Source organism: Ptychodera flava (genome assembly GCF_041260155.1).
Source record: "Ptychodera flava strain L36383 chromosome 23 unlocalized genomic scaffold, AS_Pfla_20210202 Scaffold_23__1_contigs__length_28996876_pilon, whole genome shotgun sequence".
NCBI lineage: Eukaryota > Metazoa > Hemichordata > Enteropneusta > Ptychoderidae > Ptychodera > Ptychodera flava.
This window is the reverse complement of record NW_027248277.1, coordinates 26833611-26858535: the sequence shown is the minus strand read 5'-3', so window position 1 is coordinate 26858535 and position 24925 is coordinate 26833611. Positions and strand designations below refer to the sequence as shown.

General features: G+C 37.0%; 1 protein-coding gene across 1 annotated transcript in view; it reads left to right on the top strand.

The window, feature by feature from the left end:
• The window catches only part of LOC139123882 (enolase-phosphatase E1-like), a 52232-nt gene extending 42256 nt beyond the window's left edge, over nt 1–9976 (top strand). The window contains exons 5-7 of the mRNA XM_070690034.1: nt 803–1149; nt 3864–4286; nt 9885–9976. Coding sequence (XP_070546135.1) covers nt 803–1149; nt 3864–4286; nt 9885–9962 — 848 coding nt within the window. The 3' untranslated portion in view covers nt 9963–9976. The remainder of the gene's footprint in view (nt 1–802; nt 1150–3863; nt 4287–9884) is intronic.
• Nucleotides 9977–24925: the final 14949 nt, after the last annotated feature.

Here is a 24925-nt window from a genome sequence, read left to right as displayed (position 1 = left end):
AACACTGATGAAAAATTAATTTCAAGTACAGAGAGAAGAAGCAGAAAAAACAAAAGAAAACAAAACAAAAAAACAAACACAGCAACAATAATAATAGAAAAGTATTAATATTAAAAGTAAATAATAATAAAAGAGTATCCTTGCATAAACGATGATTCACTTATAATAAACTGTCTACTATCAGATTTTGTGTTGCTGTGTACTACTGTGTTACTTTGAGTGGACAATGTGGGGGCAATACTCGTCCGGAGATGGTCCCTTCCATATCACATTATGCAAGCTCCAAGCTTGGAGCTTTTTTCCCATGATTCAAATTACATGGGCAACTTCCTGTACTATTTTTATCGTTTTTTGTAAAAAATCTTGCGAGTTATAAATGGTGAAAACAGTTTACCCTTGGTAAATGACCACAGAGCTACCACATACGGTATGTAAAAATCATCCTTGGTGAACTTCCCCTTTAATAGGCCTAATTTCTTAATTACGGCGGCATCTCTTGTACAGCATCCTGTTGTTTGTGTAAGATAAAAAGCCTGTGTGTTCTGTGCACACAATTTGTGCATACCAGACATTGAAACGGGAAGGAAGCCTGCATAAGCCCTGTAATTAAAGAGAAAAAAGCTCTAACCTGCATAAGTAAGAGCAATAACAGAATCAATAATTAGACTATGGTTCCCGTTTTCTCATTATTTTGTTTCTGTCACTGTTTTTGCCGTTCAGCTACTAGATTCAGTTGAACAGCTAAAAATGATGATCAACATATATTTTGAAATGCATGTTTCCGTTATATTTCCTTCTAAAGGTGTAGAGAAGACCGAGGAAACTACTGATGTAGAAACAGTGAAAAGCCTCCAGGCTGACAGTTCAATTATGCAACACATTAAAGAGAGTGCTGTAACTGGTGGAGTGCCGAGGAGTACAGTTGAAGCTGTTACTAATATATCTTCAAAGGCAGAAAAAACAAGACCTGTGCCTGGTATTGGACACAAACCTGAAGTGGTCAGCACAGAAGACTCTGGTTTGCAGAAGAAGACAAAGGACTTAGATGTGTGGAAGAGTGATCATGGCTCCAAGGTGTCTGAAGATACAGCAGATTCTGATATTTCTAAGAAGTATGCAAAGTCTGAAACGTCAAGATATGATGAAAGAGTAAGGAAACTTCTTTTTTGTCACTCACAGTTTACAGATTAGTCCTTTCATTCAGCTTGTTTCATTCAGCAGTAAATGTAATTCCCCCAAACATCTTCTGACTGTATGCTCTAGTTTCAATACTTTGTGTGTCAAATGTGTCATTTTCATTAAATTTACTGAACTGTACGGCCTTTTGTATAATATTTCTGTAAAATATGTATGTTTACCTATAACTGTCATATGTACGCATATTTTTTTCCAAGTCATTAAGCACAACCACTGATCAAGGACTTTGTAAAGCCCACACACAATATATAATGAGCACAATAGCCAAGAAGTATGATAACTACGTACTCAAGAATACAACAGGTACCGCAGGTCGACGAATTGATGAGATCAAATCTGCTTATAAGTTGAACAATGAACATCAAAGCACATTCCAATCAAATGATAAGTAATTGTCAATCTTGAACATTTAACATGGAATTATGGGATTTCAACTTGAAAGCATGCATGCATGAGTATGTATAAGCAACCAATGTTGCATTGACGGTTGGTTTGATCGCTGCTAAGTCCAAACTGTCTTCAGTTACAGTTTGGTGACAATGGGGATAACATACATAAGGAACCAGGTGATGGCAACAAACTTATATTGGATGATTTGTTGATACAGTCCAACCCCTTTCGGGTCTTTATGCATGACGCATTGACCGAAGTAGATCACCAATGCGTGCAATGATTGGTACACCGTTTGTAGGGAGTCATAAAAGGCATACCATATCACTGCATGGATATCCTTGATTTTGAGTTTGGGGCTATTTAGAATTTGTTTGATATATTTCTTTAAATTTTGAAGATCGTAGGGAGAATGTTTAAAATAAAACAAAATAGTGAGAATGTCCTTGAATTCCTTCAAGTAAGTGACAGTCCCAGCTGCTTGGCTGGTGCAGAACACCAATCTATGAGTTACGCAGTGGATATTCAGGGGAAAGGGCTTGATCTCCCTGAGTTTCACGCCGACACAATTGCTTCTGCCAACTATCACTTATGACCGTCACTTCCTTGACCCATCATTTTATTTTTGTCAAGTTGTTTAAGTTGGAGTGCCTTCAGTAATTTTGAGGTAATTGTGGCCGCATTTTTTTCAGTGATGTGAAAGTTGCCGAGAAAGTGAGACACACTGCAAGTCAAAGGTATACTTTTGTTACTATCCTGATGTTGACAACAAGTCGCCCAGTCACAGAAATATCTACTTCGTCAGTTAGGATGCGATGCATATCAGCATTCTGAATTTGTTTCGATAACTTTCTTATAATAACATCGCAAACTGTATTCCGTAATCTTCAGCTCTTGCTGACGACTGGTTGGTAAGTTGCATTGGCACCAAAATGGAGGTGGCCGATGTGTTCGCAACCAGAGACTTCAAGCAACTTCAAACAAAGATGCATATTTTCAGTAGCAAAAAATTCTTCAGCTAACCAATACATGGCTTTCATTGCCTTTACTTATGATGGCATCTTTTTTGAGTGAGATCAGCTGAGATGGCTTTTAGCAGATCTACACGCTTATACGTGTCTTTGACGGCCTCCAAATGGATTTCACTGTCTGCATGCAATGCCAATGTCGATGTTTGATAATTACAACATCCATCCAGGCTTGTGAATGGGTTGGTTTACCGGTTTTCCTTCATATTTTGCACTTAATTCCAGCACCATCACTGGGTGCTTCAAGCCAATTTTTCCATTCAGGTCGATCGAGCCACGGCACTTGGAACTTGCTTTTTTCAACCACTTGGCATTTTCAAACGTCACGCAATCGTCGTCAAGATCAGTGTTGATGTCTGATTTGTCTCCTACTGGATCTACTCCTTCACCAGCAACAGTTTCCGCGTTGATATTTAATCTTCTGTATTGACACTGGACTTGAAAAAAAATGTGTTATGACTCTCCGTCTCACATCGGTATGATGTTCATACAACAGGCGTTTTCATGGAAATGAGAAAAATTTAAAATTTGCCAATGAAGATGATCTTTAATGATTTGTTCCCCCTCAAAAATAATATCAAACACATACTGAAAACAACATTTTATCACAATGCGATAACAGGGAATGCTCATTTCTTGGAAGAGCTTTTACATAATAGAATGTATCAAAAATAGTCACATTGACTCCCCTGGGCCCGCAGCCATATCGCAGGTGGGTGTATCGTACATTGTGGTACTATTTTTTTTTCGAAACACATTGTTGCAATATTTTTTTACGAAACAAAGACAGTGGCTACAGACTGTGTGTCAAGGCACTCAGTTTGAGTATTCTGGATTGACATCCTTTCAAGCGGTGCTGGTCGCCCCTTGATCAATTGCTAGCAGATGCCACAAGGTCAACAGAGGGTGAATCACCCCGTCACCCCCTCTAGATGAAACACTGCCTCTCATCTCAGTATTCAATGTGTAAGTGCACCCAGGAATGAAGATGTGACTTTGTACACATTATCATGTTAGTTTCAAAAGTATGCAAATGAAGTAAACAAGGCAGAATCCTGCAACTTGCTTAAACTCAGTAACTACAGGCCAGATTGAGTTTAAACTTGGTATTATGATTCCTTTAGGTAACCTAATGAAATTTGTCCAGTGAACTTGAATGTTTGTATATTTAGTGGAATTTTTCCTATTTTTGGTCAAAAAATCTTCTCTGAAACTGCTTATTTGATTTCTTTGAAACTTTGTCTGCAGCTTCCTTTGGATGACTTGAGTCTGGTTGGTTCAGGCACTGTGGATGAGAGTGTGACTGACCAAAAACAGACAGAACTTGGAGTCACTAAATCAGAGCAAAGTACAACAGCGACAACAACAGAAAGAACAAGGGAAAATACAAAGGTGGCAGAAAGTAACAAAGCTGTGACCAAGGTGCATGATACTGTTGGCTATATTGCTAGGGTTACAGATGGCAAAGAAGTTACGGCAATGGAAGGTCCGATGACTAGGGAGTTGACTTCAAGAGATTCAAAATTAACAGGAACCAAGGACACCAAAGATATATTTTCCAGAGATACAGCGACAGATAAAGACATTGGTGGGAAAGATGGAAGGAAGGGTATTTCTGAGGCTTTCGGTTCATCAATAGACACAAGGGACTCTAAAGTCAAGGAAAAAAAGGTAAGGAAGCAGCTGTCCATCATTCTCAAAATATCACATAACATGACTGTAATACTTTTCAGCAATGTAAATTTGCTAAAATAGGGCTTTTAAGAAGCTGCAGTACATTTATATGAACATTCAGTTTTCAAATTTTCAGTCACTATTGTCATCTTGGAAATATGGCGATTTCATGTATTGACAGGAGAAAGGATTTATGTTCAGAGCTTATCATACAATATCACTTGTTTCTTTGTTGTATCAGAAATAGTTTCATTTGTCCTGGTCAGATACGAGATGACGTCAAGTGTGTCATGCCACACAAATAACATAAATGTTGATGTGACACAAGAAACCGGCAATATTGGATAGCTTTGTCAATATAATACCAGTGAATTTTGTGATGTCACACCCCCACATGATTACTGATAATATATCCGATTATTCAGCATTGCGGCCCCACAGCAAGCATAGCAATACAAGTTTGTTTTGGAAAACGAAAAAAGGACTGCACATTTAAAAGGAGGGAAAGTATGGGATGAACCATGTAATACACAAAACGATAAATCTTGGTAAAGATGCACAATATCAATAATAGTGTCTTACTGTACAATTTATCAATTTTTTTGAGTCCTCCCGCGTGCACACGTAGTCTGCTCATGTGTCACTGGCCATGTAAACAATGCAAGCATGGAAGGCTTTATACTCGAACCAGCCATAAAGTAAACGGGCCAACAACGGAAGCTGTCACCAACCTTGACTGGAAGTGTCTACGGAAATTACTATGGAGCCATTCAAAGGCTCGGTCCAAGGTCAGCTACTGCCAACACTCATGATGACCGTGGACTCTCTGTTGATCTAACATCTCGACCACCTAGTTCTCATGCACTGACTGTCATCGGAGATAACTTTCATTCATCGTTTGTTTCTCCTTGTCTGTGGTTTCACCTAGCCTTGTTCTCGATATCGCGACAGAGAGCCTCCAGTATGTTTGTATGTGCAATGTGTGATACTGAGCATGCATGCGTGAGTGCTTCACGAACTCTACAACGTGTGGAGCGGTCTCAGTCAGAAAAATGTAACAACTTAGCCGGCTATTGACTACTCTTTTATGGGAGTGGAGATTTAGCCGAGCGGTTCTCTTATGGCCTCTCCGCTAGGCGACTGATGCGTATGTTGTGGGTTCAAACTCGATTGAAAACTAGCAGTATTTGTCAACAGGGTTCGAAATACCCGGGTGCACACTGCACTATGCATGTCCATATCACCGTGGTGCAGGTAGATCGCCAGTGCAACATGCACACTGTGCATGTTGAAAAAAAGGCGAAAAAAAGTAAGATCTTTGTCATCATATGCAAAATCATCCTCATTTTGGACATTTTGACTGGAAATATTTTTTCAGTTTTGTTGATATTGACGTGAATTTATCGAACTACGTAAAGTCCGCAAACCGGAAATTTAGAAGCTACGCATGAGCCTCTCCAGTATACATAGCCTAGAGGGCCCCAAACTCTACAATTTGCTCATTTGCATATAAGTAGACTGCATAGCCTTGTCAAAAAATGCCCTACAGGCAGACCCTCGGCTTATTTCGGACGTATTCGATTACGTCCACATGGCAACGTTTTTGGCTACAATGCCCTCTGGGGCCCCATCGTGACCTATCGGCTTACATCGGCTGTATTCGATTGCGTCCACATGGCAATGTTTTGGTTTCCTCTGTGGTGGATTTTTTTTACATTGAGACTCGAGAAAACCTCTAAAATGTCAAAACAACGGACCCTCCTTGATTTGGGGATTAAAAAGTCATCTGAGAAGTCTGATGAAATGGATGTTCGACCATGCATTGCGGAAACTGAAAGTTTCAAGACGGAATCAGACAAGCGTCAATCGTCGTGTAGTCAAGCCATGCCATCCGTCAGTGCATGTTACAAGTTCAACTGTCACTTGGGACCGTAGTACCGTGAGATCCAGATTCTGCAATTGAACTTTGGTTCAAAGACAGTAAAACGCAGAGGAGACCCCAAACACGGCCATATGGACCACGAATGCATACAGACTAGAGGAACTTTCTTGGGATGATGGAGATGATAATTTGGAATACCTAGTTGACAAACTATGACCTGGGTGACAGTGCAGGTACTCAGACTGCTGGTGCATGTTGATGCAAAACCTGACATGCACAGAGTGCATGTTGCCAAAAAAAAGTATTTCAAACCCTGGTGAACTGTACCTTTCAAGCACCCATTTATGTCAAGTTTTTCTGTTCCCCGAAATCAAGAAGCCATCGAAGATAAAATTTATAGACACAATATGAATGAAATTTAAACATTTGAATAACATTGTTGAACTCTGTTGATATCGTTTGCAATTGAATGCTGTACTGCTAGTGACATAATAATGATGGTATTGATAAGCTGATACCGTGCCGCTCACTGATCATGCTGATGTCGATGCATGAACATTCCAATTTCTTTATGTCTGGCATTTCACTGTGTCAGCATTTTGAATGGCATGATATTGAAAGATTGAAAGGTGATGTTTCAAGTTTGATGTAGACTGTAGGGATGCAATTCCTTTTCATTTCCTTCGAAAATACAGTTTTTTATATCCAAATTGAACATTCCAATTTCTTTATGTCTGGCATTTCACCGTGTCAGCATTTTGAATGGCATGATATTGAAAGATTGACAGGTGATGTTTCAAGCTTGATGTAGACTGTAGGGATGCAATTCCTTTTCATATCCTTCGATGTATCTTGTGAAATACTGCATGTCATTTATTAAAAAGTGGTATAGACGTATATCTGACAGTGTTCAGCATTTAACACCATTACGTCACTTTATTGCTAATTTGCACATTTAGTTAGTGATCCTTATTAAGCTGATATGTTAAGAAATACAGCATCAACTGAATGAATTTTGGTACAGATGAGCTGAAAGTGTTGTAATAATGTAAGAAGACTTAATTATTTATTTGCACATTTAATTAACTTTATGTAATATATTCAGAAGTAGAGCATCATATTTTATCATATGTGTTCTGATGTTATCTTTTAGTGCTGTAATTGTGCACATATACTTTTAGCAGTATCATGTAAGGTAATGGTTATTTGCATATTTAGAAAACTTTTGTAAATAGGGTGATAATGCAGTAGCAAATTTAAAGAACATGTTTTACTAATATGTTGATCTCACAGTGCTTTAGTAATAGATTGCAATGTCATTTAAAATATCTTTTTAAGTAATTGCTGATTTGCATATTCAATTAAGCAATAACCCCCGCCGCAGGAGGATTTACACAAGATTTCTGTACAATGCGCGACATATTGCACGAGCCGACAGGCGAGTGCTATATGGAGCGAATTTTACCAAAATATAGTGTATACCCGACTGCAAAGGGGTTTATTGCTATTATATTATATCAACTTGTGTGTCTTTGTTGTCTTGTTTGGGTATTTTTGTCACTTTAAGCCCAAAATGCAAAAAAACAGATGTATGAGAGATCAAACATCGGAAATTCAACACCCGAGACGGAGCATTTTTTATCAGTTTGGATTATGTTAACAACAGGCACACACAGTATCCGATGATAACATACGTTCATCAACTTTGCATTTTATTCACATGCAACGCGAACATTAACTTAACGCATCATGTATCTTGTTCATTACGGCATATATGTGATTTTATGTGCTACTCTATACTGTCCATTCAAAAAATGCAGATGAATGTGTGAATGAATAATACTTATGAAAATTATTCTGGATGTAACCTTTTAATCTATAAAATGGCACTGACTTTCTATGCAGTTCAACCACATTTATTGTGAATATTTGGAATACAATGACTGCCAGCTGACAATGCTTCACTTCTGTAAAACAGTTCATTCCCTATAATAAAAAGCACAACTCAATGTGGATTTAAAAGTTAACAAAATGAAGAAGCAGTTCTGATCATTAAATATTTGTCTGTACACATTCAGGTTGGAACACTATTCAATTTTTTGTGTAAAATGCAATGATAATGATTCAAAAGCTTTAAACTATATCTGATACCAAAAAAACTTCAAATTATTACCTATTTTGTTTCATGAATAAGTTTATATCATCAAATGTATCTAATAACCGACATACCCTGTACAAACAATACTTGCTGTTTTTGTGTTGTAAATGTCCATTTAACATGCTTACCAAAAAGCACAGAATAATTATATTTTGTATGTATAACATCAAATACAAACTGAGAGATACTTGATTTGAGCCAACAATACAATCCTCTTGGCTGAACATTGTAATGTAATTTATTTTCTCTGTTTAGCATGGCATTATGAAAAAATCAGTTTAGCATCTTTGAAAGTTATAGAGGAAATTATTATGTTCATTAATTTGCAATCTGATTTCTATCAGATATGATACTTTATGATTCAAATCTTTTCAGATAAGGCTAAAAATGATCATTTACATTGTCATTTTATCGAATGTAAATACAAATTAATTTGCATACTCATCAGAAGATTCCGTGTCTCCACACGTGTATAATCATATTGCGTTTTCTTCATGTCTTTTCTGTATTATTTAGGCAAACATTCTGATCATCAGTCTCGACATCCAGCTGAGCATGCCATGGCATCAAAATTTCCTCAAATAAATATTGATTTTTGACCTTCAGTTACTCAAAAAGGATTCTGCAACAATCGGCATAGCTGTTCTAAAATTTTTATGCATCATCAATAATGACAATCATAATGGATTGGTAACAAGAGCTCCTATCTTTATTTTGATCATAAAACACTCCTAACAAACAAAAGTTCATTGAATGTTTCTATCACTCCGAAGGATATCTGTAAAAAATTTGTTATGCATCTGTTAGGTATAGAATAAGTCTAAAACGGCAAAACGATAAAATTTAATGCAAATTTTCTCACTTGTTGCAAAATATTGTTTCCTTTGATACCACTGCTCTAACACCATTGAAATAACCTATGTTGCATTTTAGGGATACCATTTTGAAAGCAATTGTGATATTACAATTTTGCAGAACATGTTTTCATTATTTCTGCCCAATATTTGTCAATTCTGTTTCTCTATGATAGTCTGTACCACACTAGTGCAATTCCTTTGTTTAGTTTTCAATAAGGGTTAAATTTGCATATGCAATTTTTAGGCCAATTTTGTCATTATTTTTGTCAAGACATTCCTAATCCTGTTACCACTTGTCTTACACCTTTAAAATTCTGTACATAGCATGTTAGGGATCTCCGTTAAGGTTCATATTCACTAACTTAGTACTTTGCATTCAACATTACAATGTGTACATTTTCTAGGTTCAAAATTCATTATGCTGTTATATTCAAGTTCAATAACAATTTTCTGTAAAAATTCAAAAATATATCTTCACATAATGGATACATATCTGGAGACAATCAGTTACTTTATTATTGTAAATTGTAAGCAGAAAAAGACAGCATTGATGAGCGTTGCCAGCCTCTACAACTCGTGATACTCACATTCCTTTAATCTTAATTTTCAAACTGGCTTAATTTCAGATTAATAGATTATACAATCATATACTTTTCACATTTCTGAAAAGTTACTAACATGAGTCTTTTCCTTCACAGACTTTTACAAGGCGAATATTATCTACGATACAGAAGCTGGTTTCTAAGTTTACGATTTCTGAAAAAGGAAAGAATTAAGAGCAGCAGATGAGGTATTTGTCTCAGCATGTTCATCTGTTTTAAACAAAATGATAAATGACAAACAGGCTTTAATGGCTCTTAAAGTGAATTTCAACTGTCTGTCAGACAACAATAAGTGACAATAATCCAGGTTGGGGAGAAATTGTGTGCAAGATCAGCAACACGCTGTGAATCATCTGGCATCCCCTGTCAACACAGCTGAAGAACAAAAGTGAAGTATAAAATGAATTAGCATCCCAGCATATATATTGAGAATTTAGCAGCATTACATCTGAGAGGAGATGTTGGATAGGCTAAATAACAGTATTTGCATTGAATACCTGCAAAAAACTTAAGATGATTCTTGGCCAATGAGATGAACATTAATTGTGATACAATAATAAGACATTCAACAGAAGACTGAATTAACACTGAACACAACTCTTGTATTCTTACACTAAGATTCCTTTAAAGACCTAAAAAAATTGCAAAGTATCTAACACTGCTTTTTGGCAGATATCTGGGATGATATAAATGTAAGGACTGAAAAGTATTGAATGCGTACCAAGCTAGCCCAGTAAACTAGTGTTCTATCATAAAGTGTCAAAACAAGATTATTGCCATTTCAGCCCTTCTTCTGAGATTTCTCTCAAAATCTCAGGTCAAGCTGTTCTCTGAGTCTTTGTAAATGATTAAGATAAACATTGTGAAGTTTACTCAATTTATTGCTTTGAGACATTAGGTTCATTAACGGTTTTCAGTTGCATAAGGCAGGCATGTGATCATAAAGATCAATGTCAATACATTTCCCTTGAAATTGTTACATACTAATGCATGCGCTCAATGGTGAATTGCAGCCTAGGTTCACTTTTAAAGGGACAATGTTGCTCATTTTGAATTTTTTTTTAGCATTCTGTCTTCTTTTGAAGTGTAACTTATATGGTTCTGCTCATTGAAATGAGCTCAATCTCTGGTTGTCACAGCTCAACTCACACCCTGTACATGAAAATAAAGCATGATGCACTTATTATATTATTTATATTTAGAAATGTACCAAAAATTGCACTATAAAGTCCAAAGCAAGTGTGTTCTTGGTTTTTCTGATACCTTTAAAATTATTAAGTCCAAAGTGGGGTTGTTCCATGTTTTTATGATTATGCCTCAAATTTCCAAAGCGGATGTTTTGGGGGCACACTCATATTATACCTAGTCATGGAGGTAGAAATAGGGTAGGATTGCCTACAGACCAAAAAGACACCCGTTAACACAGTGGTATGTTTTAGGTTTTGATGGGGTATGTAGTAATCTTTGGGTACTGTATGGGTAGACCTTAGGTGTACCTAAGTGTTTCCAAAACTGGTAAATTGGTATATCTAAAACATTGATGTACAGTACTACCTTAGTATAAGGCACCAAACTAGGTGCTGAGTTCAAAATCAAGTATTTAATGCCTTTTCTGTTAACTTTCTCTTTAATGGAATCCTCTTTACTTTTCCTAACAGCTCTATATTTCATTTTTACAGAAGCTGGATTCTAGGTTTACCATTCCAGAGAAAAAGGAAAATTCTAGTGCAAGAGATAAGGTATTATTTCCAGCATGTTCAGCAATATTTTAAGCAAGTATATAAATGACTAACAATGCATTAGGAGAATAAGTTATAGGAAACAGCCTTTGCTGGCTCCAAAACTGAATATCAACTGCCTGCCTCATAGCAACTGTAAGAGACAATAATCCCAGTTGGAGAAGAGATTTGTTCAAGATCAGCAAAACTGTCTGGATGATCTGACATCCCAGTCAACACAGCTGAAGTACAAAAAGTGAAGTATAAAAATGCATTACTATCCCAGCGGATATGTTGAAATTTTAGCAGCGTAACATCTGGTAGCAGATGTTTGATACGCTAAATGACAGTATTTGGCTTGAATGCAAATGACTGTATTTGGCTTGAATGCATGCTGACGACTTCAGACAATTCTTGGTACACTATGAGATGAAAGTTACGATACAAATACACAGAACAGAAGACTGAATAGACACTGCATCACAACCCTTGAATTTACAAACTAAAGATTGCTCTAAAGATATCAACTTGCAAAGTATCTAACACTATTTTTTTGCAAATGTCTGGAAGTTTAAAATGTAAGAACTAAAGAGTGTTGAATGCCTGCTAAGCTAGCCCAGTAAACTAGTGTTCTATCATCAAGTGTAAACATCAGATTAATGTCATTTCTGCCTTTTTTTCTGAGATTTCTCTCCTCTAAATCTGAGGTCAAGCTGAGTAACATAGTTTCTCTGAGTCATCATCTTTGAATGTTTTCACAATGTTATTGTACAACCACTTAATTAGATAATAACAAGCTGAAAAACTGTTGCCACAACTGATTTTTGCAATGGAGGGGCTCTCACTAGTACAGAACTTTGCGAGAAATTTGCAAGAAATGGACACTTTCTCGCTTTTTGCGAGAAGTAAGCGAGAATACATACTTTCTCGTAATTACTTAGCAAGAATTTAATTTTCTCGCAATCAGCTGGCAAAAACTGTGTTTTCTCGCTCAGCATCTGTGAGAAACTGAATTCTCGCAATCAACCAGCGACAAATTTGTTTTCTCGCTCTGCATCTGCAAGAAATTGTATTCTTCTGTGTAAGCATTTCACAAAAATTTCACAAAATCTCGCAGATGCAGAGAGAGAAAGCACAGTTCTTGCAGCTCAATTGCGAGAAAGTATGTATTCTTGCTTACTTCTTGCAATACAGCGAGAAAGTGTCCATTTCTCACAAATTTCTGTACTAGTGTCTATTTTGCTAATATCAATGAATTTGTCAGGATAAGGTGTATGTTCTTGACTGCTTTAATTATTTTCAATTTACTGCGTTATTTTTGTAAGTACTGACTTTGCTTTAAGTGCTTTATTAAGAGAATCTTCAATTTGCACACAGATGCTGCACTCTTCATACAAAATCTCTTTTTGCTATGTAACAGTTTTGCTGACTGAACAATAATTGTGTTCATATACCGGTAGATACTGAGTTCATGATCAAATATTTAATGCCTTTTCTGTATATTTCTCTCTGTTGAAATCAACTCTACTTTTCCTAACGGCTCTATGTTTCAATACAGAAGCTGGATTCTAGGTCTACCATTCCAGAGAAAAAGGAAGAATTAAGTGCAGTAGATAAGGTATTGTTCCTAGCATGTTAAGCAATATTTTAAGCAAGTTGATAAATGACTAACAATGAATTAGGAAAATAAGTTATAGAAAGCAGACTTTGCTGTCTGTAAAACAGAATATCAACTGCTTGCCTGTCGAAAACTGTTTGAGACAATAATCCTGATTGGGGAAGAATTATGTTTTAGATCAGCAAAACTCTCTGGATGATCTGGCATCCCCTGTCCACACAGCTGAAGTGCATGGAGTGAAATATTAAAATGCATTAATATCCCCGTGTAGATGTTGAGATTTTAGCAGCGTTACATCTGACAGCAGATGTTGGATATGCTGAATTCCACTATTTGGCATAAATACATGAAAAAGAACTATAGTCAATTCTTTGTAGCACAAAATGAGATGAACATTGTGATACAATTACACTAAACAGAAGACTGAATGAACACTGAACACGCCGTCGTCCTCCGTCGTCTATCGTTGGCTGTCAACAATTGCCTTCTCCTCTGAAAACACAAGTCCGATTGCTTTCAAATTCTATGTGCAGTTCACTTTTGGTGACCTCACTTAAGTTTATTCAAATCGTGGTGAAATTTGCATATTTGTATTTTTAGGGCATTTTTTGGTGTTTTGGTAAAAAAATCTTCTTCTCTGAAACCGCTTGTCCAATTGCTTTGAAATTTGATATGCAGTTTACTTAGGGTGACTTCAGTCAGATTTGTTCAAATTGTAGTGAAATTTGCATATTTGTATTTTTAGGGCATTTTTTGGTTTTTTGGTAAAACAATCTTCTTCTCTGAACCACTTGTCCGATTGCTTTGAAATTTAATATGCAGTTTACTTAGCGTGACTTCAGTCAGAGTTGTTCAAATTGTAGTGAAATTTGCATATTTGTATTTTTAAGGCAATTTTTGTCATTTTTGGTAAAAAAATCTTTAAAAATCTTCTTCTTCAAAACTAACAGTCAGATAGCTTTGATATTTGTCCCCAGGGATGATCTATTTCAGATTTGTTCAAATTGTGCAGAAATATGCAAATTTGCATTTTTAAGGCAATTTTTGCCATTTTGGTCAGAAAAAATGTATTTCTCAAAAAATACTCATCTGATAGTTTTAAAATTTGGTAGACAGGTTTGTATTGATGAAAGTGATGATATATATTGAATTTCTGATGAAATCTGTAATTTTGTATTTGTTGGGCAATGTTTGCCATTTTTGGTCAAAATATGTATTTCCAAAACTACTCATCTGATAGCTTTGAAATGTGGTATACAGGTTCCAACAGATGATTTACATGATATTTATTGAAATTATGATGAAATCTGCAATTTTGTATTTTTTGGGCAATTTTTGCCATTTTTGGTTAAAATATGTGTATTTCCAAAACTACTCATCTGATAGCTTTGCAATTTGGTATACAGGTTCTGACAGATCACCTTAATGACACTTATTGAAATTATGCTGAAAATTCGAATTTTGTAATTTTGGGGCAATTTTTGCAATTTTTTGTCAAAAATGTGTTTCTCAAAAAGTACTGGTCTGATAGCTTTGAAATTTGATAATGAGGGTTCTACAGATGAGCTAAGTAATATATATTAAATTTCTGATGAAAACTGTAATTTTGTATTTTTGGGGCAATTTTGGCCATTTTTGGTCAAAAAATGTGTATTTCCAAAACTACTCATGTGATAGCTTTGAAATTTGGTATACAGGTTCCTATAGATGAACTTAATTTGATCTTTTGAAATTATGATGAAATCTACGATTTTATTTTTGGGGGCAATTGTTGCCATTTTCGGTCAGAAAATTTTATTCTCAAAAAACTACTCATCAGATAGCTTTGGCTGACATGTTCATATGGATGATGTGATGTGATATATTCAAAGTATGATGAAATCTTCAATTGTGTATTTTTGCAGCTATTTTAGCTACTTTTTTCTGGCCACTGCATTGAGCTATCAAAGATTTCCACCTCTTCATCAACATGTGTCAAAAATAGTTATTCTCTACATACACTCAGCAAAGCTATATCGGCCGCTAGGTTGCTTGTTTTGATATATTTTGTAGGCAAAGTATTTTTTTCAAATAACCAATGGCTTTTTGTATGTTTTGACAATATTACTGTTCAATCATGACCAGTTATTAACAACTGAAGAACTTCTACCACAAGGATTTTATGCAATGGAGGGGCTCTATTTTGTAATGTCAATGAATTTGCCAAGATAAGGCTTATGTTCTTCCCTGCTTCATTGATTTGCATTGCAGTGAGTTATATTTTGACGTGCTGACTTTGCTTCAAGTGTCTTACGAAGAGAATCTTCAATTCTGCTCACGGATGCCTCATTTTTCATACAAAATGCCATTTTTGCTACAGAACGGTTTGCCAACAGTACAATAATGATGTTCATATTTTGTGAATACACATTAGCAAATGATATAAAGTATTTACAGCACTACTAAAGGCTTAAATTGAACTAGTCTGCTTCTCTGTTTCTCATTACAGTTGCCGTTGAATTTGCATTATATTTCGATCACGTAATGCATGGTCTTGTTTCAGATTACCACAAAGTAGTAAGAAATTGTCATCTGGGCTTGCCATTCTAGGCCGTGTGTTCAGTACACTATAGCCAACCAAGTTTGCTCAATCAGAGCGAATGGCATATTTGAAAACAAATTTGCTTTCCATACCATTTAAAATGCCTGTAGAGGTTACTTCCATGACAGGTAGAAATAATCAAATTTAAGAGTAGCCTTTTAAATTGCCTCTGAAAACCCACAAACTTTCCATAGCAATAACAGGTTGCAGCTCAGGTACATCTGAAGCATTGCTTGAAGATACTACACTTAGTGTAAGGCAGCTCTCCTATAAACCATGGATGTACAGCCCTACCTAAGTGTAAGGCACCAATTTTGGTACTGAATTCAAGATGAAATATTTAATACCTTTTCTATTATCTTTCTGTCTAATGAAATCAACTTTACTTTTCCTAATAGCTCTATATTTTATTTCTACAGAAACTGGATTCTAGGTTTACCATTCCAGAGGAAAAGGAAGATTTCAGCGTAGTAGATGAGGTAGTGTTCCTGCCATCAAAATATTTACATCATTTTGAACAACTATTTTTTTAAATTAAGCATGTTTAGCAATGTTTTAAGCAACTAGATAAATGACTCACAATGCATTTGGAAAAAGTTATAGGAATCTGGCTATTTTGTTGACTCTTAAACAGTAAATCAAATGTAGCATATGTCATCGAATTGGAAATATACAGCACTTAGTGGGATTAAGTAAATCTGCACAACAAATAAAGCCAGCTATGTAAATACTGCTCGCAAACTACATTCACACTGTGGCTAGGAGACTAATTTTTTTCAATGCTATGCCCAATTGCAAGTTTTGAAAGTTTGTGGTTTGCCAAGCATGGTAGCAAAACACTACTGTTATGACAGTTGCAAGAATAAATCATGCTACAGTGACAAAGCCTACATGAAAGGTATAGAATTTTATTCATTCACCAAGCTGTGAAAATGCCATCTCTTTTCACCCCATCTGTCAGTTCAATGAGAAATATCATAAAATAAATACTTTTCTATAGAAGTTTTGACAAGAACGATAAATAACAACACAACAGAAAATAATAATACACAGTTGCACCAATGTGGCTTCTACTTTTGTGTTCCAATGGGCACTTATAGATCACAGGGGCCATTCTGATGTCCCAACAGATAAATTCCAAGAGTGACAACAAAATTTACTGTAATTTCATACATTTTATAAATTTTTGTCATTATGTTTCGCACAGATAGGATTTAGTAGACTATCGACAGTCCCTTGTACCTTTTCTGTCTCTCATTGATGTTGTGTCTTGAACATGACAGTGTGGGGAATTGCAAGTGTAGCGCTGGGCGTTCTGAAAGCATATATTTACAAAGGGGACTGTTGTCTGTTGCAGGACTTTGGTTGCCATTAATCATTCATGAGATATGACTTCGAGGACAGGGCAGAGGCAAAGGAAGAAATTTGCATAGAATTCATATGTGCAAGTGAGGTCATACAGTATGCTAGCCCTGCGTACGATGCTGTGTGTTCCCGGCATTATAGAGCAGGAGGCCATCTTACCTTGGGAAAAACACAGCATTTTATGGAGTTCTAACAGTATGCATGTCATACATTTACAATTCCATCAAAAATTTTTGAACAACCATTACAACAATGGCTATCAGATTTGAATATTTCGCTTTTCCTCTAATGTGTTTGCTGTGTTGTAAATTTGATATTAACAAGTAACATAAATCTTATATTCAGGGCGGCAATACCTATCTACACACTGCTGCAAGATCTGGTGACATCGACAAAGTGAATGCTGCTATAAAGGCGGGAGTTGATGTGGAATTAAAAAACAAGGTAAGAGAAAAATATTCAAGAGAATATTGTAAATAATGAAAGCTATTTAAACAAAGTTAATTAGGGAGCTAAATGCAATAGTAAATATTATAAATGGCAATGATTGAGATTGCTGGCTATTTTTACGGATAATGCGATCTTACATTATTGTAAATCTTTTTCTTTCTGTAATTCATTTTTACCATGCCCATAGTGTTAATTTACATAAAATAAGAAGTAACAAATTCACTTAAACATAAACCTTTTTCCTACCCCAGGTTACAAATCCTTCATCGTACACATGATGCATCATCAAATTTATATTGTTTTGGTAATTGATTAAGTTACATCTAAAGGATTACACCGGCCATGGTAATCATACAGCCTGCTTGTTCTAGACATATCTTAAAACAATTAGTCGAAATTGCATAGAAATTTGCATATACCATTATCATAGAAACATTTTGATGTGATTAGCTCTTGGTGAATTTTTCAATCTTTAATTGCTATTTACATGTATAATGAATGAACATATCTCAAGAGAATTAATGAACCAACAGTGTTCATCTAGGCTGCGCGATTGCGCGATTCCCCCTCCTTGGAGGACTGCGCGCCGCCAATCACAGTAGGTAGAAGGGGCGACCCATCGAGCACTGCACTGAGCTGGCTGGAATGGCTGCTATCATGGGTGTCACACTTCGATGCATTTGACCCGTTATTGGCACCTGTTAATTGTGTGGCAACGGGCATTGTATAGTGTTGCAAGAACATTTACATGGAAGGGACTAATTTTAGTTTTATTTTGATACTTTTTGAACTGCTTCAATAAATTGCTGTTGAAACAATACCACGCGTAAATTTCCATACGCTGATTTCTCATATGAAAGCCTGTCTGCCAGTTGAGAGTTAATTACGTTCACAAAAGTCCATTGCCCTTGCCTGATAAAGTTTCTGTGTCACATTATTTCTGTACGATTGAGAAAAGGAGACAAACTGAAGTTTTATGCATCGTGTGAAAATAATTCTCATAGCACAATTGACACGAAAAGTTGGACTTTACTGTCACAGAAACATGTTCAGTGCAGACTGCATGCAATGAAAGTCACAAGCAAGCTGTGGTGTCAGTGGGTCCAGTTTTTGAATTCAGTGAACAGACACTGACTTATTTTTCGGGGTAAATAAGTGGAATCTGTGTTTTATCACAGATGTGTTTTGTGATTACACCTAGCTATCTGCCTTCCTTACATCTTCACTGTCGTCCCCTTAGCCAATCGGCTCTTCTATCCATGACTGTTATCAAACCTCCTTCCCAGCCAATCAGCCACATTTGCACATGACACTACATAATCAAGCCTTTGTCTCATCGCTCCCATTCATTCATTCATTCATTCATTCATTCAGCCGCTGAGTTCATGCCATACCAGCTCAGCCTCGTCTCACCAATCGGACGTAACCTGCTCCCAGCTACCTATTGGATTTTACAGACCAGTTTCACCTGTCAGTTAATGTGTCACCAAGTGCAGCTGCTGGATGTCACCTGATGATCTCTCCTTACTTCTACCTTGGATTACGCTGCGGTGCCACAAGAAAGAACCAACAAACTACAGCTGGAGATCGAGAACGACCGGTCATTCTATATTGCCTTTCAGACTGATGTTTGCCATCTCGTTGGCATGTTCTGTCTGCTGGGATGCACCGTTTCAAACTACTGTGTCACTCCCTGGAAGCGGAACCCTGCAGCTGCACTTGTCGGCAATCTCACAAGCATCCCAGCGAAAACATACGAAAACAAAAACATTTGCTAGACCCATGGATACCTTACCACAAACCGCATTACGGCATCACATCAGCACTTTGACTTTGTGGATTGTACAGTTCACATCAGTGTGACTGGAGTAACATGCTTTCTTTCAGAACACTTTCACTTTCAAAGCAAAGGACTACATACTTCATCCTTTGCATTTAGCAGTATTAAAGTTTTTTGTAATGTCTCATAAATGCCACTTTTATCCCACATCAGTTTCCTCATATCGAAAGAACTGACATTTAACGCTGTCATGGACTTCACACTTCGTTCGACCAGCAACATGCCATTGTAGAGGCTTTGCTTCGCATGCTCGGACATTTTTCCAGTTAACAGCGACGTTCCGCTTTGCCTGATCCGTTCACTGCTCTACATGGAAATCCCAGACCACCTTTTAGGTAGATGGTCTAGCAACTGCCACCGACTTACATGTACATAAGAACATCAGAAATTTTCCCTGCGTCACATTTTTCAATGGCTAGCAGACCACCTTTTAGGTAGACGGTCTAGCAACTGCTACCGACTTTACATGTACATAAGAACATCAGAAATTTCCCTGCGTCACGCTTTTCAGCGACGTTCCACTTTGCCTGATCCGTTCACTGCTGCTCTACATGGAAATCCCGGACCACCTTTTAGGTAGACGGTCTAGCAACTGCTACCGACTTACATGTACATCAGAACATCAGAAATTTGCGTCAGGCCTTTCAACGGCTAGCTCCTTACTGTGTGAACACTCAAACACTTATCTACTGCGGTCTATGTCGTCAATTCAAGTCTGCCTTATTTCACCGCATCAACAGACTCACACGTTTACACGTCTTGTTGTGTTTCATGTCTGCATTTTGCCATCTGGACTCACTGGGTGCACACTCAAACACTTTTTAACGGCTGCCTATTCGTCATTGCAAGTCAGCCTCATTCCATTGCATTACGACTCACACGTTACATGTCTCGTCGTGTTTCACATCTGTGTTCTGTCACCTAACGTTCCTACATGTACGTTGTATCCACCTGGGCTCGCACAGTTTACCTGTCCCCCAGGACGCCCTCCCCCAAGCCGTATCATCACCACGGTGATCCCTTGGGCGCGAGAACCTTGTCTTCGTTCCATGTTTCCACCGGGCTCGCACAGTTTACCTGGCCCCGGGACCCCCTCCCCAAGCCGTATCACCACCGCGGTGATCCCTTGGGCGCGAGAACCTTGTCTTCGTTACATGTTTCCACCCGGGCTTGCACAGTTTACCTGTCCCCGGGACCCCCCCCCCAAGCCGTATCGCCACTGCAGTGATCCCTTGGGTGCGAGAACCTCGTCTCCGTTCATCATGTTTCCACCTGGGCTCGTACAGTTTACCTGTCCCCCAGGACCCCCTCCCCAGGCCGTATCACCACCACGGCGTTCCCCGGGTGCGAGAACCCCTTTACTAACGTCATTCTCGATTTCTTCCTCCTTTTGGGGGTCACTTCAGTCATACTTCCTTCGTTTGGGCTTTGGATTCCATCCTGACCCCCATTTCTCGGGAATTCCACTCCTTTCCCACATTGCGGCCTCTCAGGATGGATTCATCATCAAGGTCATTCAGACCTTGACCCCAAGGTCACCAATGACCGTTGCCGGTTGCTTGACTGAAGGGGCCCTCTCCCATATATTTTGCTCATATTTTATTGTAGGTTAGTCTGCTACTTCTATTTTGACTGTTTTGTATTGTAAGTTTTGATAGTACTTAGTTTGAGATCTGCAAGGGCACTAGTTCTATGCCCCTTACTGCTTTATATTTGCCGTTTCATTTGTGCTTTATTCTATATACTTTGTTGGCGTTACGTTCTCCTTTTGCAATAAACCCTCCTGTCTTCCTCAACTTAGCGGTGGTGTGTTCACAAACCCTAATGTTAACTGTCGGTGACAACCAACCTTTCTGTGTGTTATTTTCCCGTTCTAAACTGAGTGACAAAAAGCAACTGGAGCGAGTCTGACGTCGAGAAACTCCGCATTCAAAATACGACAGACAAAGGTCCAACCCTCTAAGTTGTTCGTTTTAACTCTACTGAGTCTGCGCACAAAACTACAAGACCAGCTAGGTCACTAGAAAAATACAGCTAACTGGTTTGTATAGGGCAATGTTGATCCAAACTTATAGTAGTCAGGGATGATATAAGCACAGTAAAAACGTGACAAACAAGTACGTTATTTTTTCATAGCTACAAAACATTCCTTTATAACTACAAAAGAATTTTTCTTGCTTTTTGTAGTGCAGAGAGTTTGATGAAAAAGGAAAAAAAAATCCCTTGAAGGTACAGTGGGAATGGCTAACTGTGTTAATTTTTATGTTTGAATGTACATTAAGCCCTAAAAAGCAAACATACAGAATATGTACAAACTAACATACAGAATATTTCAGCATACAGAATATGCTACAATTTTTTTTTAAGAATGGTAATGCTTATGAGTATTAATGAGCTGTCCACCACTCTTGGAAGCCCTATACATTCACAACAGTGATACGCAAATTTGTTGACTTTTGAAAAAATCGTTTAGAGGATGGTGTTGGAGCTAGCAGCTTGGATTGTGTAAGCAAGTTATTTATTGATTTTATTATGTATGATACAAGTAACATCACTGCAACATTAAAACTTACATATAAAGATGTCATTATATGTTTCAGTTAAATCCCCCCAAAATTTAAAATCCCCTCAAAAATTCCAGTACAGGGGGACCAATCCCCTGGTGTAGCATCCCAGATGAAACACTGAACCAAATATGATATTACTCAAATACACAAACTGTTTTATGTATAGGTGAGTTGGGCTCACAGATGTGGACTCATCTGTTTATCTAAAAAATATATGTTACATGACTGTACATAAATATTGAACTCACTGAATGCCATCATACCTCTGATGTAGTTGGCTGTTTTTGGTCATATGATGCTGCTGGTAAGATAAGTGTTCCATATAACATATATTGGCTGTTTTACATGTTCAACAACCTTATGTCATGCGTCAACACTGAATGGCCTGATCTTGATTGGACCTGAGAGGTACTATAGTCACATCAATGTTAAGCATGAAATTTATATGTGCAACCATTTGCATATTTGAATGATTATCTGGAACTAGGCAATTTATGAATGCCGGCAGAAGGTACTAAATTTAATGGATCCAAACCGGACATACTCAGACTAAATCATGAAGAACACAATTACTCATTTTACAAGAACCTCAGAGACATATTAGCTCTAAGTAGGATAGGTTAGGTCTATAGGTAACTGAATATGACATTTGAATTACTAGCTTATTTCTATATTTAATGAAATTATGTAATATGGCCAGACATCAAACTTGAATGTACTGAAATTTATCAGATTTCTCAGCCTAACAGGCCATACCTGGTAACACTAGCTGAAAGTTTTATGATCAAGACAGATAATAATAAGGCCATTTGCATATTTTGATGACTTTATGTAATGGAGCCATGTATAAAACTGAATGCCTAGATTTAGATCACACTTCTCTATAGTAATGGGTGTACATTAGGTTTGCTAAGAGTCCAATTTATGTGATTCTGCATAGTAATTTGGTAGCATAATTAATGCTTTCTATAATTAAGCCATAAATAAAAACTGAATATAATGAATGTAAGGAGACTTGCAGAGACAGGCCTACTGATAAGTCATCTGATGATTTGATGAGTATTTGTAATTAGCCACATAACAACACCAAGAGGGCTCCCTTTGACTTTACAGAGCAGATACACTGCTGCACACGGATAGTTGAGTTGAAATATGTGATGTTTTAAATACTGATCAATAGCTCATTTGCATATGTAAATGTAATGCAATAAAGTTAGAGCAACTCCATATGTCCTTCATACCTAAATTGCTTAGATAGTGTGTATCTCAGTCCACCCCAGAACCTCTCCTTTGGAGATGTGTCTGGTAACATGAATTTTATTGGACCATGGGCAATGACAATCATATGCAGTACCTTTAATTACAGAAGGGGATATTCCAATTTCATGATGTTAATATACCGTTATTCACAAAATGCCGGAATTTATATCAAGTGCATTGTGTAGCAGAGGTATCGTTCAAACTATCTATGGTGCTGAGCAGAGATATTGACAGAATTGGTTGAAAGTACATAGTTTAGCGATTTTACCTGAGATTCAAGTCTCATTCAACTACTCATTACACCTGAAATTTTAGCAATCATGCAATGGACATTGGTTATGGTATCTATGTGACACAATGATGACAAAATTGAATTTATTTCATTTGTGACAAAAAGTACAAGCATGCAAAATTGTGCTTGACTGTAACCCTGGAAATTGTGCTACGGATTTTATTGTCAACATGCCAGCAAAATGACATACACCACAGATGACTTTGTTTTAAATATAGTATGTTAACTGTGATCTTATTTTTAGATTAGATGTTACATCAATGCTCTGATGAGACTAAATCATCTCATCAAGTCCCTTTGAAATTTGCAAATATGACCAAAATACAGTCCTGCCTTATGGCCAGGAAATGAAACATTAGACTGTGTCACTGACTGAGCTGACCCTGTAACAGGTAGTAAGAAAGCTGCTGCAGATTAAATTTGAAGACTAATGTTGGCATCTTTACTTTTTTACAAAAAAAACACATTTTTGAACTTGTTTGTTTACAAAATATGCATTTTCAGTGACGGTGATTAGCACATAGGTCATGCCAATACAAGTCCATAATTTGTCTTATTGACTTCAGACATACTCTGACTTAACCAAACTTAAATGTATAAAGTATGGATCACTGAATGATGTAGCTTAGTGTTGACGCGCTGAGTTGAACAAGTTTTTCAGTACTCTTCAAAGTAATCTTCAAAGTGTTTGCTCTCATTCACTGGGAAATGTCATATTTTATTAGGGCCAGATTACCCATGATGCAATCGTACTGCAATTAGGGCATTGTGGTAGACTGTCGTGTAAGTGTGTTTCATATTATTCTTAGACTACTGGTTAGCCACTGCAAGAAACAGATCTAAGCTGCATGTCATTGCACAATCTCTAAAGTTTAGAGTCTGTATTATAACACTGTAAGCATTTACAATGATTTGTTTACCATTGACAAGCACACTGAAGTTGGAGGCAAGAGAGTTCAAACACAACAAATTCAATGACAGTTAGATGCAGGTTGTCATATGAAAATATGGATGTGGGTGTTTCTGCAACAACATTATAATGCTAATATCTGCATCCCTTTTGACATGACTGCATGCACTAGATTATTATAGGGACCTATATGACCTACAGACCTTGTATTGGTTTCCCATGGGAACTCTATACCCTACAAAGCTTATATCCAGTAGTGAAATGTATAACATAAGCACTCACAAATTCTACACAAAAATAATATAATTGTTACATGTTGTCGAGGTAACAGGATTAGAGTGTCTTTATGTTGTATGTTTAACATTTACCACTTTCTATATGATGTAAAAGACAATGTTTCTTAATGTCTTATTGATCAAGGTATCCTAAGTTGGACTCATTTATGGAAGAATGCAATTTCTGATTGACTCATGGACAAAAAAACTTGAATAACTTTGGTTTTTAACCCAACCGGCCTTTGGTGTTTGACTCAGTGG